Raw genomic sequence first — 17,395 nt, 5'->3', positions numbered from 1 at the left:
ATTATTATTATTATTGTTGTTGTTGTTGTTGTTANTATATATATATATATATATATATGTATATATATATATGTTTTGGGGCAAATTACTTTACCTCTCTGAAATTCAGATTCTTATCTGTTAAAAACAAGAGGAACAATTCTTGGGCTATTCACCTTACATAGTTATGACAACTAAATGAGATAACATAGGGGAAGCAATTTGAAGCCTCATTTTATAGGGTGCTGTAAGACAGAACTTTTTGCTCACAGCATCCCAGTAAAACAGATAGTAACAATATTATTATCCCTATTATTCAGAGGAGAAAATGGAAGCTGGGTAAAGTGACTTGTCAAAGATCATACTGTTATTTAACAGTAGAAAGTCTGAACACAATTCTTCTAATCCCAAGTCTAGTGCTATGCTTTCTCTCCATCTTTATTATTATTATTATTATTATTATTATTATTGTTGTTGTTGTTGTTGTTATATTTATGCATTGGTATTTTCTACATTACCACCTTTCACTTAATGGTCTAGAATGGTAAAATCTCTATTTAGTTTTCTTCCATTTTAGTAAGTTTTTTCATTATTTGCTAACATTGTTTTGTCCACCTCAATTTCTTCATCTATAAAATGGAGTTATTAATAACATCTCCCTCCCAGGTAGTTGAGATCATATTTGTGAAGTGCTTTGGAAGCCCTAAAATTATATATAACTGCCTTTGTTGTTGTTCAGTTGTTTTTATCTCTTCGTGATCCTTTTCAGGATTCTCCCAGTAAAGATTATGAACTGAATTGCCATTTCCTTCTCCAGATTACTTGGCAAATGAGGAAACTGAGGCAGGCAAGGTTAAGCAACCTTCCCAAGGTCTCACAGCTATTAAATGTGTGAGGCTGTACTTGAATCCAGGCCTTCCTGACTCCGGGCACAGTGCTCTATCTACTAGCTGTCCTTATGAAAACATTAGCTATTATTATTAATGCGTTATAACAGGTTACTCATAAAATAAGAGCAGAAATTAAAACGAAAGGTTTTTAAGCTCCTTGGAAGGATATTTAAAGAATGAAGGACTTCAGTAAGAACACACTTTATAAAAACTGCTTATTCTCTCATCTTCAATTTAGTATTCATCCTTACTCGAGGGAACAGAAATGGATAATTGCTGATAAATTGATTCTGGCACCAAAACTAGAAGAGGAAATGCTTTTGTCTTTTTCCCCTTTCTTTCTCTTTCAGTTCCTCTTCCTGGGCACTTATGGCATATTATTTTGTCCATTTTCTACTGCAGACACTAAAAACAAAATGCTTTCCCAAAGTGAAAGCGCCCTCAGGCTGAATGTGTATGACCAGTCAAGTCAGTCTAAATAGTCAAATCAGTTTGATCATGTAGACACAACTTAAGAACCCTGCATTACTCAGTGACCTCATTAATGTGGGTATGTCGGCCCAGAGTGCAGATCACAATCTATTTATACCAGTCTCATCTTGTGCACTTGCTATCTGTCTTCCTGGTACATCCTTGACAAGAGGATCTGCCTACTGGCCTTCTCCTAGGACTTTGGACATTTCCTGGCTACCAGTGAAGCCATCTATCTCTTATTCCTCATTCTTAATACATGACCAGCCCACCTTCTTTTCCAATCATACATTTCCAGGTTAATATCTTTTACACTACCTCTTGAACACAAATCACTGTCGTTAATATACCTCAGCCTGATAGTTTCGGCTGAAAATGAATTCAAATGGCAAACATCTCTTTCCATTCTCACATTTGATCATGTGCTTGGCACAAAGCACACAGTGGAGAGTAACTGACCAGTTAAATTTCAGACAAGCAAATCACACCAAAAGAAGAAAAAGGATTCAATCTTTTAATGTAGGGTGAGGGATTGGACCAGTGATTTTGTTTGTAAAGGGAAACATCCAACCTAAGAAAATCTCTCTGCCAATGCAGACACCTTTTCCGCAATTTAAGAGTCTTTGAGAGCTACCTAGAGTAGTGTGGTGTTAAATGCCTTCATGATCACAAGTTCATTTGTATCAGAACCAGGACTTGAAAACAGTCTTCCTAGCTTCAGGGCCAGCTGTTTATCCACTTTATGTGCCACCCCTCATAACCATGCAGTCCTCAAAATACCAGCTGTTTTCAAAGAAAAAAATCTTATTACTCATTTGGCTACAGATTTTAGGGAAGACTTTTTTCTTTCTTATTTTGGCAAACTAAATGTCATCAACTATTAATGAATTTCATTAAGTGAATTTTTTTCATGCTTCAGAGGAGGGGAAATCATTCCATTTGGAATTTTCACAATTTTTTTTTAGCCACAAAATTCTGAAATGTTTTTCCTACATCATCTTGACCTTAGTAACCAAAAATCTTGCTTAGAATACCATTCTTCCACCATAATATGACTTTTCACTTCTATCTTTGTTGCTCAATCATGTCCAACTCTTCATGCTCCCACATAGAGTTTTCTTGGCAAAGATACCAGAGTGGTTTGCCATTTTCCTTCTCCAGCTCATTTGACAGATGAGGAAACTGAGGCCAACAGGACTAAGTGACTTGTCTAGGATCACATAATTAGTAAGAGTCTGAGGCCAGATTTGGACCCAGGAAGATTAGCCTTCCTGACTCCAGACCTGGCACTGTATGCATCGGGCCACCTAGCTGCCCAACATTTCACTCTTTACCTCTCTACCTCTTGATCTCTCTGGCTTCCTTCCAAACTCAGCTCAATACTAATTTCTTCAGAAGACCATTCTCAGTCTCTCACCTAACCCTTGCCCCATATACCAGCGTCTTTCCTCTGTGAGTATCTCCAATCAAGCCTGCATATATCTTCTGACTACATAATTGTTTCAGCACTCTCTTCCATTAGAATGAAAGCTCCTTGAAGGTGAAGAACTTAGCAGTTGCCTTTCTTAGTATCCCTATCACTTAGCATAATGCCTGGTGTGTAATAAATGTTTGTTGATTGAATGATGTGAACTTAAGTTACCATATTAGCCCATATATAATATGACCTAAATATAGTGCAATCCCAAGTATTTTGAAGAGTAACTCAGAAAGAGGAAACATCCATTTTATTTTCTTATTTTAAATTACAACTTTTTCTTAATTCCTGAATTATGCAAGCACTTTATATTTGAAGTTTTTTCAAGGTCCTGAAAACAAGTTAAAGAAGTTTTAATGCCAACACTTTTGTTAAATATGTATTACTTTTATAGATACTTGTGAGAAAATACCTTCTAATATTTAATCATGTTCTCCTTCCTCTTATATTTCCTCATCAACATCATTCAAATCATCACAGTTACTCTCTTCTTCCCTTAAAACACCATCTTCACTACCATCAATAGTGTTTTATATACAACATTTTTTAAATCCAAGCACAATGGACTCGGTAGAGATTTTGTCCCAAGCGGCTTTGATCCAGTTCTCTAATACAGTGACTAGTGGCTTCTTTATTTTTCCCTATAAAGTAAATTCATGATTTCTAGCCAATATCCACTCATTATATTCTTTCCTCAAATGATCTTTGAATGGCTTATTAGTTACTACACCTAATACTTGTAATTGCCACGTCACTCCTCCTAGAATAACAACTAGGTCCGTAAGCACTTCATCAATTCTCTTCACATTTTCAGTCAGGTGACCCTTGAATGGGTCCAGCATGAGCATTCCTCTCTGACAGAGTAACACACCTGAATGCCTACCCCAGACCACATTTAAGCAATCTAACACAAGTTATTCATTCATCCATTCCTTTTCCTGCACATGAAAGATCACTCCTGATGATAACTTTTCCTTAGGTAATGTTTTACATCTTAGAATTACATAGTCAGTTTTCTCCTGTCAGCTGTGACTGCAAGCATCATGGCCGTTCTAGTTTTCTCATTTCTAGGTGTTTTCATCAACACTGATTTGGCACCTTTAGTATTAAAGGTGACATTTGACGGAATATCAAAACAAACAGGCATTTGGTCGGTGTTTCCCATCTGCCCCAGGAGGTAGCCATGCTTTTACGTATGCCAAGGCTCACAATACACAACTTACAATTTCAAAGCTGGAAGTGCTCAAATATAGAGCGAATTTGACTTTCAAAGGTACACATTGGGGAAAAAAACATTGCACTATATTTGGACTAATATGGTAAATCAGAATAGAATGTACCCCTTCATTCTGTCCATCAAAAAAAGAGGTAGAAAAGTCAGTCTACTTTTCATCAACATACTTAACAGCATAGCAATCCATCAGCAAGCATTGAAGTGTTTATTATGAATCAGACACTGTCCTAAGTGCTGAAATTAGAAGTTACTTCAAGAATGTGTTTTTAAATTATGCATCTTCATTTGGTTTTGCAACAATGTTTTCATAGTGAAATGTTTTCAATTTGTTTTTCACTACTTTTAGTGATTTAGTTCCCTCTATAAACCTTCAATCATACAAATCTGAGCTGAGCACAGAGAGGTCTCCCAAAAGATCTCAGATTGGCCTTGTTAATAAGAGTGGCAGCAGAAGAGATCCCAGACGAAGCAACCCACCTACCAAAATGTCTGCAGTTATATAATGTGGCTAAGGATGTTTTCTTCCACAAAAGCCCTCCTCTGATGTCACACTATGGCATGGATGTGATGCAAAGCTCTCCAGGGCTATGTCTGGGAGCCAAAGCTGCAGGCAGGTCCTTCCAAGCTGGACTCACTTCACATACAATTCCCAAATCCAGTTGTTGCTGCTGCCCAAGTACCAACCTGGTAAAGTGCCCTAGCGGGGCTCAGCACCAGAAATCCAGGGAAGAATTTTTGTGCCAGGGAAACCCATGAAGCAAATGAAAATACAAAATTCTCCACATTCCTATGTGGCCCCCTTCCACTTCTGCAGTGATAGCTCTGGAAGAGCTGAAAAGAATCTGTTGAATCAGCTGGCATGAAAGAGTGGTCATCAGTACTGGTGGAAGTAACTCTCACACTTAGTGAGATCCCAGATCCATCAAAAGGTGAAATTAGTTAAATATATGAAATCATCATTCCTTTGACCTCTTTTCATCTTTCCCAGAGTGAGTGAGCATTGTAGCTGACCTTGAATCTGCCTTTTAGTTTTTGTTTTTCTGGTTAAAATATCCCTCTGTGTCTAATAATGCACCCATCATTCTTCCTCTTCCTTGGGAAGGTGTCCCCTATTGGAATCCCAAGCCCCCAGTAAGTTCTCTTTCCAAATACCCATTGAACTTTCATTTTGTACCACATATTTGGCATTTATAGTTGCCTTTTAGTACTAGTCATAATACTCATGATCATAGTCATAATTGACATTTCGTACCTCTTTTTTTACAAAATACTTTGTGTCTATTATCTTATTTGAGCAGCAAGGAGTAATGGCTAACTTATTAGACTACTAATCAGAAAGACCAGGGCTCAGCATGCTCCCTCCAACATTTACTGGCTCTGTGACCATGGACAAATATCACTTAATAATAGTAATGATGTGCTCAGTCATTTTAATCATGTCCCACTCTTTATGATCCCATTTGGGATTTTCCTTTTTCCTTTTTTAAAAAATTCTTACCTTCTGTATTAGAATCAATACAAATATCAGTTCCAAAGCAGCAGACTGGTAAAGGCTAGACAATTAGAGTATAATTATTTTCCCAGGATCACACAGCTAGGAAGTATCTGAGGCTAGATTTGAACCCAGGACTTCCTGTCTCCAGACTTGGCTCTCTATCCCCCAAGCCACCTAGCTACCCCCATTTGGGGTTTTCTTAGCAAAAATACTAGAGTGGTTCGCCATTTCCTTCTATAGCTCATTTGACAGATGAAGAAACTGAGGCCAACATGGTTAAGGATACTATGGAACCATAACTCTTAGAATAACCCTAAGAAAGGTAATATAGTTATTATTATTCTCATTTAATATGTTAGGAAATTGGGGTTCTGAGAGATTCAGTGACTAACATTTGGCCTTTGTAAGTGACAGAAGTGAGATTCAGAACCAGGTCTCTCCTATTTCCAAAACCAGTTTGGAATCAAGAAACCCTGAGTTCAAATTCAGCATCAGTCACTTGTTACTGTGTGACCTTGGGCAAGTGGTTTGATCTTTGTCTGCTTAAGTTTTCTCATTTGTAAAGTTAGAGAAATAATATCACCTATCTCCCGGGGTTGCTGTGAGGATGAGATACTTGTAAAGTACTTTGTATACCACAACACTATATAAATGCAAGGTGTCATCATCGTCATCATTGTCATTATTATCACTAGCACAGAGACACATGCAATCAGTGATCACTAAACATGTATTGATTAACTATTGGTCAAATCTTTTGCCATAACTCTATACTCTCAATAGTCAAGTTAAATGATTATTGCAAAGGAACCTTTAATTCCAAATGATTTCCTCTAGAATTTTCTCTAAAAGAAAATAAAAACAACAACAATAATCTAAATGAAATCATTTCTCTTTATATCTGTTTTTAAATGTGGGTCCAGACTGTATTTCTACTTCTCTATAAACAAGCTGGGGATAAGGTTTGGAGGGAACTTGCCCAGTGAAAGGAGCTAAGCTAATGAGAATTTATGTAGACCTCCTTTGAAGCATATTTCATATTTTATTTTGTCATTCTCATTTATGATACTCATCGCTGATTAGTTTGACTATATCTAGTGCTGCATTCATGTCTTCCTGCTAAAACATCCATCCATGTGTAAGCCCACCTTGTAGACTCTATTAATCCTGAGATAATTAAACTCAAATGTGAGTCATCTAATACAACACTCTTTTGTCTCAAAAATGGAACAAAGGATAAGCAGCCCCATAAGAGACATGAAAGAAAGAAGAACCAGAAAATACTTTTTGTCAAGTCTCTGCTGGTTGAAGGAGGTCACAAAGAATCAATTCTAGGAATCAATAAGGAGCTCAAGGACCAAGATCCTGCACTCCATTTCTTTTGTGCCCCTCCAAAGGACCAAATACAATGTATTGAACACACAATAGTTATTCAATATATGCTGTTTTTTTTACTAAAGGAACAAATCGAATCTTTACAGGAAGTCATTGATTCACACTATCCCACTCCATGAGGTATGCACCAGTGTCATAGCAGCTTTTATATTTCAAATCAACCACATGACAAGGTCACAGCACAGAAACCCAACAATCAAAGAGGAGGGACATCACTGGTCCTAACAACTGTGGAGTTATAAAATCATAGAATCACAGGATTTGGGTGCAGGTTGCTTTCACTAAATATATCTGGAAAAATAAGTAGCATCTGGGTCAGTGTCTAAAAGAACAATTTCATTCACAGAACAATTTAGAATAGCAGTGAAGTTTCCCCAGTGGGAGCTGCTCTACAAAGTATGTTAGACCTGCTTTGCAAAATGCATTATTCGACAAACATATATTAAGTGATTGCTGTGTGTCAGTCAATATGTTAAGAACGAGGGAAACAAAAACAAAAATGCAATAGTCCTTGCCTTCAGAATGCTTATGTTCTGTCAGAGAAATCAACATTTATAGATATAAAAAGTTATAAAATATATTCAGAAGTAAGAAGGAATGAGGGAAGAGCCAAACTAAAGCCACAGAAAGGAGAAATGGAATAATAGGAGAAACTGGGGAGTGCATAGCAAGTTGGACAGTTTGGATGGATTATAGAATGCATGAAAGGGAACCCTGTGTCATTTTTGGAAAGATGGGCTAGAACCTAATTGTGAAGGTCTTTAAGTGCCAAATGGAAAAGTTGGTAGTTGACATTAGGGGAAACAGGGAGCTTCTAGGACTTCTTAAGCATGGTCAGACCATATTCTAGAGAAGTCAAATGACAAAGAGGGCAGTAGGCTGATCTTGTTGTAAAGGGCCCCAAGGATCTAGTGTGACCTCTAATGTTCAGTAGCTATCTAATCCCATTCCAGCCACTTAACTTCTGAATTCCCCCAGGCCATACTCTATAGATAACAGAGATTTGGTTGGACAAGGCTGATTCAGACAGCTTATAAGTGCTACCACTCTACACCAAAGACACTTTGGTGGTCTAATGGATAGAATTCAGAGCCTGGAAGCAGGAAGACTTGAGTTCAATTTTGGCCCCAGATACTATCTGGGTGTTCTTGGGCAAGCCACTTCATCTCTGTTTGCCTTAAAACATTGGAGAAGGAAATGGCAAACCACTCCAGTGTCTTTGTCAAAAAACCCCATTGATAGCATTAGTGTTCACAGGGTTGTGAAGAATTGGACATGATTAAACAAATGTATTTATGTATGTATTCCAAAGGCATTCATTACAGTTCTTTCCATAAAGTGAAACAAGAACAAAAATTGTTTGTGGTTTCTTTTAACACTAAGCCACTCTGAGTGTAAGAAAACTCATCGCATCAGATTTTGAGCCTAAAGGAGTTTCATACACTATTCCATGCTATCTCTGTTTGTTTGCCCCAAGATCTTTATGTCCGAACCCTTATGTCAAGGTGTCCATTTTCCCCAAATATCCAGGGATCCAGAGTCTCATTAAGTCAGAAATGCCAACAAAGGCTTCATATGTTTTTCTTGCCTGACATTGCAGGTTAGAGAGGCATGCAGTATTAGAGCGATGGTGGATTGCTTTTCAACAGTTACCTGAGAGCCCTTATTCTCAGAAAACTAATGAGTTGATGCATTTCAGTGAAAGGTTGGCAAGGATGACTAATAGCAACCACAGTTAACACCTCTTTGTTGCTTTGAGATAGCATTAGAGATGCACAAGATGCACTTACATCATGACCTTTGAGACCTTCATCACTGGGAAAATGTGACTGTATTGTGTTGAGAAGTTCTATTCTGATCATCTCACTCATTAAGGACTTGCTCTAGACCAGCATCTGGTTTACTTCTATAAATGGAGAAGTTTTTGTTAATGCAAAATAAAATCCTTCAAGAGCAAGACTCTCTAAAACCCTCGGCTTTTTTAAAGTAAATGTCAATTAAGGATATTACCACATTGTCTCAGTACCTTTCATTTACTGGTTGCATGTTTTTAAAAATAGCTGTGGAAACTTCAACTAATTGTTTACAACAGGTAGTCAATTCATTATTCTAAATGGCTACCTCCTGATCTTAGTTTCCTTCTATATAAGACATTATATACATTGAAACTGGCATTATCACTGAAAGTAACCTGAATATATATGGTCTCTTAACCAGCTATTAATGATGGTCTCAAAATTGTACTTAGAATACTAAGTTGTATATTTGCAAAAAATCTTTTTTTCTGAGAATTACAATAGGTTAAGATTTTTTCAACTAATTTTCCCATGGTTCCAACTTAGGTAGCCCAAATTCTGGGCCTGAAATCAGGGAGATGAGTTCAAATTTGACTCCATACACTTACTAGCTATTTGACCCTGGGCAAGTCACTTAACTGCTATCTGCCTCAGTTTCCTCAACCATTAAAAAATGGGAATAATAATGGTACCTATCTCACAAGGTTGTTATAATGATCAAATAGGGTCTAATAAATATGGGTTCCCTCCTCTCTTCCTTTATTTTTATGATAATCTTCCTTGCTTCCCTGAAACAAAAGGGCAAAAAGTAGGATCCAGAAACTAATGGCTCCAGAGAATGAAGCCAGGTTACTCTTTATACAACAAAGAGTTATAGCTGATCCTCAACTGGACAATCACTAGGAGTACTAGGAGTTTCCTATGGCCTTTTATTGCCTTCATCCAATGGCCAATCACTATAATCTCAGAATGTTTAGGAAATACCTAAATTTACTCAGTATATGTTTCTGTGTCTTGATTATTCGTATATTTATGCAAAATCACATCAGAAACATAGATAATATGTAACAGGAGATTATAGAATTTATATCTTGGAGACTACCTAATTTACCTCCCTCATTTTACAGATGAGGAATTTAAGACCTTGAGCAATAATATGACCAGCCCCATGATCATATAAGAGATAAGTATCTGACCTGGAATCAGAACTCAGGTCTGTAAGAAATAAAATGGATATAAAAGGATAGATTTAAAAAAAATATGGTTTTAAAGGATTTATTGGTATTCATTAGAAAAATAAAGTCACGTGCCTGTTAAAGAGTCAGTTTGAAAGTTGCTTCCTGTTGCCTCCTCCTCCCATCCTGGCTCCTGCTCCCAAGGCAGAAAAGAGGAAGTACCAATCCAGGCACTCACTATTTATCCTTCTGTTTATGCTATTATGTAACTGTCTTACATCACCACATAAGACAGGAAGCCAGTTGGATCATGGGAAATGTAGTTTGAAAGAGCCCTAAATGTCCACAGGAAGTTTACATCAGGGACCTCAAAATTAGTTCAAGGACCCACAAATTTCCAGCATCACAGGTCTACTAACTCCAAAACCAATGTGCTTTCTACTACACCACACATTTGTTATTTTATTGATATTTTTGTTGTACTTAAAATTGAACTTAGACAGGTCTAGGATATAGAGAATTAACTATAGACAAAAAAAAATGGTTATACAGTGAAGAGTTGAGTTTCATTTTAGTACATACTTAGGCACCCATCCTCAGACCAACTTCAACTCTTTCCTATCATTCAGACCCTTCTGAGAAAAAGATTAGGCAAAATTCCAGCCTAAAGTAAAATTATCTAATTCTTCAAACCTTTTGTGAATCAGAGACAATTGTCTGATATCAAAAGTATGTCCTTGATTTATATACAACAAAAGTATAACACTGTTATTAATCAGTCTTGTCCAACTCTTCATGACCCTATTTGGGATTTTCTTGCCAAAGATCCTGGAGTAGTTTGGCATTTTCTTCTCTAGCTCATTTTACAGATGAGAAAACTGAGGCAAGCAGGATTAAGTGACTTGCCCAGGGTCACACAACTAGTAAGTGAGGCTGGACTTGGACTCAGGAAGATTTCTAGGCTCAGGGATGTATCTACTGCACTGCCTAGCACCTAGCACTTGATGTCAATAAATCAAATCATTAAGTAGAATATGTTGACTGGCGATTAAGAGAGGCATTTGAAAAAAAAGTGATTAAGTAGAGATGCTATTAACAAATTTGAAAGTAAGATTTGTTATAGGTTAAACAGTGGATAATTGAGTTTACTATGTGTATATTTTGCTGATTACACACATAAATTTGGAGTTGTAAGCTCCTTCAGGACAGAAGTAATTTCAAGAGAGAGAGAGTGCTAATAACTTTAGAGAAAGAGAGCAGGGCAAGGAAGGCCTCAGCCAGGAAGCGATATCTGAGCTCTGCTCAAAGGAAGTTCAGAATTGAATAGACTAGAAGGGAACAAGAAAAAAGTTCCAGACAGAAGGAAGACTTGGGCCAAGACTCAGGGGTGGAAAATGGGAATATTTTGTGCAGAGATTAGCTTTTGTGCCAGTTTCACTGGAACAGAAAGCAGTAGGAAATAAGACAGGAGAGGCAGATGAGATAATTTTTTTTATTAAAAAAAAAAAAAAAAAGAAAAAGAACCTAATGGTACAATGGATAGGATGCTATGCCTGGAGTCAGGAAGATGTGAGCGCAAAATAGACCTCAGATCCTAACCAGCTGTGTGACTAGCAAGTCACTTAACTTCTCTGTGCTTGATGACCTCAACTATAAAATGGGAATAATAATAGTACTTACCTTGAAAGGTTGTTGTGAGGGTCAAATGAGATACTATTTGCCAAATGCATTTAGGACAATGCCTGGCACATCCTAGGTACTTTATACTTTTTTCCTTCCCTAGTCCTTAAATTTGGTACAATTTCCATTTACTCATTGTATGAGTAAAGACTGACTCACCTAAGGGTACATAAAGTTGGTGAAATGGATAGTCTTCCTTTCAAACTTACATGTGATGATGAAGTTAATTGGTCTACCTGCCTCTCCAGCTTCTCCCATTTCTAGTCAATCTTCCCTGTCAGTTATCAAATTAATATTCTTCATGGAATAGGTATGTGGCCTACAAAACCTAACCCTAAAATCAGATGTGACCATTTTCCATACATATTAAATATATATAATATACACACACACACACACATATATATATATACACACACCCTCCAATATCTTCAATGGCTCCCTAGTTTCTCTAGTCCATTAGCCTCAGGCTGGCCTTTGAAACCTTCCAAGATCCGACACCCATTGACTTCTCCTATCTTATTTTATACTACTTTCCAGTCCAGTTAAACTTCCATGAAAGCGAATCCTTATATAAAATATTCCCATTTCCCATTTCTTTGTCTTTGTCCATATATTCCTGCTATATGGTCTTTCTTCTTGTTCACTTCTAGTTTATAGAATTCTGAGTTTTCTTCAAGCAAAGCTCAGATATCACTTCCTCACTGAGAGCTTTCCTGTCTTGCTCACTTTCTCCTTCTTGAAATTATTTAGCCTTTGTAATAAATCCAGCCCAATTAGAGGGACGAAATGAGATGCAATGAGAACCCACATTCTTCTAACACTAGCATAAATGAGCGGGTCCCACGTGGAGCTTCAGGATGACAGATTCAACGCTGAAGTGCTAGGCTCCCTTGTGTAAGTCTGGCAGGGTGTCCCAGTTCCCCTCTGTAAAAAAAGGGCTTAGAGCTACCTCCTACCAATTGCCATTTGTAGTAGATGCCCATAGTTAAAAGGTAGTTACCAGAGGGCAGCTAGGTGGCTCAGTGGATTGAGAGCCAGGCCCAGAGATCCTGGGTTCAAATCTGGCCTCAGACACTTTCTAGCTGTGTGACCCTGGGCAAGTCACTTAACCCCCATTGTCTAGCCCTTACCACTCTTCTGCCCTGGAGCCAATACATAGTATTGACTCCAGGATGGAAGGTAAGGGTTTATTTTTAAAATTTTTTAAAAATAAAAAATAAAAGGTAGCTACCAGAATTGGGCAATATATGTAATAAAGGCCCTAGGTATAAATAGTGTATAAAATGCACATTTATTCATCCCACTGGCAAAATCAGGTAAGATCTGGGTTTGAACACTAGAAAATCCTTCAAGTTTAAGCTCTGTTCTGCCTCAGTCTAGGGCTAAGATCCTTATTCTTTTTCTGTGTTATAGACTCCTTTGGGAGCCTGTGAAGCCTGTGGACCTTTCTCGAAATAAGGCTTTTTTTTTTTTTGATATCTTAAGAAAAAATATGCAGGGGCAGGTAGGTAGCACATTAGCTAGAGCACCAAGCCTGGAGTTGGAAAGACCAAGGTTCAAATCTGGCCTCAGCTGGGTGATCCTGGGCAAGTCACTTAACTCTAATTGCCTAGTCCTTGGTGCTTTTTTTCTATCTTAGAAATGATAATAAGCCAGAGGGTAATGGTTTAAAGAAAAGAAAAAGAAAAAATCTATAGGATTAGAAAAGAAACCAAAGGTTTATAAAAATAAAGAGGTGATTTTCTTGTATCCAAGTTCACAGAGCCCAGTTTAAGAACCTCTGATCCAGGGATTTTCTAATCTGTTGATTCGCTTTCTCCTGCGGGATCCCAAGGAGCTCTTTCTCCCTCCCAAGAACTCCCTATGAAGCCAGAACCATCTATCTTTCTCTCCAAGGGCAAAAAGAGCTCTCCCTCCCAGTTTCTACTCACTCTTGTTATTCATCACACCAGACAAGGACTTGGCAGGCACCTACTTTTCATTCATTTAAAGGGGAAAACAGATTCATAAGTAATAACAATAATGGTAAGTAACTGAGAAGCAAATCTTTTTCCTGGGCTGCCTATGATTGGTGACAGAAGCAGACAGGGCTGCTTCTCCTAAGTTTTGTTCCTCTGCGGAATGGAGAGGGGCATCAGAAAGAGAGCACTCACCAGTTTAATATGAACTTTTAAGGAGGGCTGCCTTTACTAAGCAACAAGAGAGGCAAAGGGAAGCTCTTCCCCATACCTCTTCACTCCCCATTAGCTCTTGGTTAGAGGAAAGGGTCCACTTTTCAGCTCCCACCTACCATCATCTGCAATGAGATCTCTAAGAGTCAGGGGACCCTAGCAGAACTGTATGCCTGTCCTTGCCCCACTTATATACTCTGTTACCAAAAAACCTATACTCCTTCCTCATCCTTCTTCCTCCTCCAAATTCTCTCCCACAAAGCAGTGAGTTCTGGGGGAAGATGTTTGCCAGTCTACTTTCTCTGTGATAATGTGTTACAGATTGTAGACAAGACAATGTGCAAGTGTAGCAATGCTGCTACACGTTAATTTGTATACACTGTTTATTTATATATTCTATTTATTTATTTGTAAGCATGTTGTATCTTTCTCCCAATAGAATGTAAACATCTTGAAGACAATGATTCTTTCATTTTTATCTTCATATTCCTAGCTTTGTGCTTTCTTTTTTTTTTTCCTAAACCTTTACCTCTTGCCTTGGAATCAATACTAAGAATTGGTTCCAAGGCAGAAAAGAGGTAAGGACTAGGCAATGGGGGTGAAGTGACTTGCCCAGGGTCACACATTTAGGAAGTGTCTGAGGTCATAATTGAACCCAGAAGTTCCCATGGGTGACCTTGTGCTTTCTAAAATATAACTCAAGCCCAAAGCCCATTGGTAAGTGACTTGATCCTCATTGGTAGAGATCCACGAGCCAGCCTTCTCTGAGGGATGATTGTGTTGAATTGGCATGCACTGAAGCCAAGGAAAAAACAAAAAGCAAAAAAAAAAAAATTGGCCTCTTGGGATTTTGGACTGTCGTCACCAAAGTACCATCTCACTGACCTAATATAAAGCAGTCTCTCAATGTTGACTTTTGGGGCTACTTTGCTCTGTTTGATCCTACAGCTAATAAGCTGCTCCTTTGCTACATAAAACATTACTTCTTTCTAATCCAGTAACTGCTTTTTGGACTAGTTAACACCAGCAAAAGTAACCTGTAGATTTAGCTTAGAAGGACTTCCTGCCTGTGTGTGCACACATTCATCTCCAAATACTGAACTCAGAGTGAAGGCAGGAAATACACATATTTATGAATAAGGACTGAACACTGGCTAATAAAATGCCAGCTAATATTTTAATTCCTATGCCAATTAAATGTCCACAGGGAAGAACAATCAGCAAATGTATTCAAATCCTTATGGCCCTTCCATTTTGAAAAAGAAGTTGAATTGTGATGTCTTGCATAATTTCTAGCTCTGCAGTTCTATGATTCTGTGCTAATCATGATCTGAAGTAAAATGTGTTTTTTTAATCTACTCGGTCATATCGATAAACTGGAAATGTTCTAATTTCTACACACATCATACATTTTGTATCAGAGTTTCAAGTTGAGTCAATATTTTTGTATTCTAACAATTATCCTAGACCTAGACCATAGAAAAATTAGCCCTGGTTCATGAATTTGCTCATTTTCCTCCCACTGCAACTTTTTTCCAGCATCAGGATTTTACCTGTCACGTAAACAATCCACAGAGAGTGAACAACAAACATAGTTCTATAAAACAAAGCTTATTTCTTGAGATCTTCTCACTGAGGAGATCACTCCCCTGCCTGTCCAAAGCATGAATAAACCAATAGCCAACTCTCATTGATTTTCTAAAAGTTACTTCTTCACTCTTCTTAGTCTTAATGCCTAAGGGAGAGGAAGACAACTGGAGGAAAGCAAGGTAGAAAAAAAAGCACTAAATTTGTTGTCAGAGGGCACAGGTTTGAATTGCAGCTCTCCTTCTTACTACTATTGTGGCATTGAGTAAATGCTTTAACCTTCTTGGACCTTGATATTCCTCTGCTGTAAAATAAAAGTATTCGACTGGAGGGTTTCTAGGGTCCTTCACACCTCTCAATTCTGTGATCTTGCTTCTTTAATTTATGACGAAAATTGGTAACCCTCTGTGTCTCTAAAAGAAAAAAAATTACAGATATACATGTGCAAAGTCCTAGCAGAGTGGCTGAACTGCTCAGATTAGCTCAGTAAAAATTGATATGAGTAGAGAACAGCCTCCTTTCACCTTTATCTTAGCAGGTGAAATCATAAATTAAATTCCTCATAACTATTTCTCAGCTCACCGGCTAATGATCATTTTAATATCTATTCTGTCTTCTTTACTCCACTCAAGAGGAAAGAAATGGAAAGAGGTGAATAACATTCCTGGTATTTGCCGCATTTTATGTATGCATACGTGTTTGGGTGGGTCATCCAGAATACAATCTCCATGAGAGCAATAAATTCTGTGTTTGAAATTAATAGGTTGTTCACTCTATGACATGTAAAGTGTGAAATCTAATTTTAGGACCATTCATTAAATGATACCCAGAAAAGGAGACTGAGATTTCTATAAACAAATATAACTCCTAAAGAGTGAATACTGAGGGGCCGACCTGGATTCAAATCAGACTTCAGATACTTCCTCGCTGTATGATACTGGGCAAGTCCCTTAACACCAATTGCCCAGCACTTATTGCTCTTCTGCCTTGGAACGGATGCTTTTTTTTTTCAATTCTAGGACAGAATTATGGTTGTTTTTTTTTTTAAAAAGAGTAATTAAAAATTTAAATTTAAATTCAAAAGAGTTTTGTCTCCTTAATGGGATGGAACTTAAGACATCCATTTTGTTTTGTTTTTTTCCAGTATAACTAACAACAATTGTCGTGGGTTTCTTTTTAGCTGTGCCACATAAAATTGGACGAATTATTGATGGGAGTCCTGCTGATCGCTGTGCAAAACTGAAAGTTGGAGACCGGATATTAGCTGTGAATGGCCAGTCTATCATCAACATGCCTCACGCAGACATCGTGAAGCTCATTAAAGATGCGGGTCTTAGCGTAACTCTTAGAATCATTCCTCAGGAGGGTAAGTAGCCTTTACTATGACCTCCCACAGTCTGCGGAAACCCATCCAGTAGAGGCAGTTGTCCCTTGCCTGCCTGCTAAGATCATGGGCTCTTCATAGCTTCTATCAATATAGTCTCAGCAAGTTCTTGTTATTTCCAGTTTTCCTCCACTACTGCCTGATTTCTTATGGATCTTAACTAAGTTCTTTCATGGGACAAGTTTAAGTGACTTCGTAGTCAAAACATTTTAAACCCAGAGACAATCCGTTATTCAGCTGTTCCTTATAGTATGAATAGGACTGCAATTTCAGAGAAGAGCTATTATGGTTGTTGAATGCTGGGGTCCATTTAACATCGATGATAGAGCTACAGATCTGGAAAATGGCTTGGTGTATGTAGCACTCAAAACTCAGAAGGATTCTTCTTCTTACTTCAGATCTGGCTCAATCGATTTCGAAGACCTTGAGGAAACTATGTCGGCTCAAAGAAGGGCGGGCATCTCTTTCCCATAGAGGAAAAATTGCATATGTCGGAGATTTAGAATTTCCACTTGGCCTTTGAGAACACATTGTGAAACAATGGCTCCATCCTGAGGCCTGGAAGAGAGAGTCACCATTTTTACAAATCAGGGCAGTTTTTCCTCAAAGTCTGGAGTATGAATTCAATATCCCCATACCCAGGGGGCTAGCTACTCCC

General features: G+C 37.9%; 1 protein-coding gene across 2 annotated transcripts in view; it reads left to right on the top strand.

Annotated features, from left to right (window-relative positions):
* Positions 1-17,395, top strand: part of MAGI2 (membrane associated guanylate kinase, WW and PDZ domain containing 2) — a 1,708,818-nt gene that overhangs the window by 1,519,395 nt on the left and 172,028 nt on the right. For both annotated transcript variants that reach the window (XM_044678723.1, XM_044678722.1), the window contains one exon: positions 16,534-16,719. In XM_044678723.1, the coding sequence (XP_044534658.1) occupies positions 16,534-16,719 (186 nt within the window). The remainder of the gene's footprint in view (positions 1-16,533; positions 16,720-17,395) is intronic.

This window comes from Gracilinanus agilis, chromosome 5, assembly GCF_016433145.1.
Source record: "Gracilinanus agilis isolate LMUSP501 chromosome 5, AgileGrace, whole genome shotgun sequence".
Taxonomy (NCBI): Eukaryota; Metazoa; Chordata; class Mammalia; order Didelphimorphia; family Didelphidae; genus Gracilinanus; species Gracilinanus agilis.
This window is presented reverse-complemented; position numbering and strand designations above follow the sequence as displayed.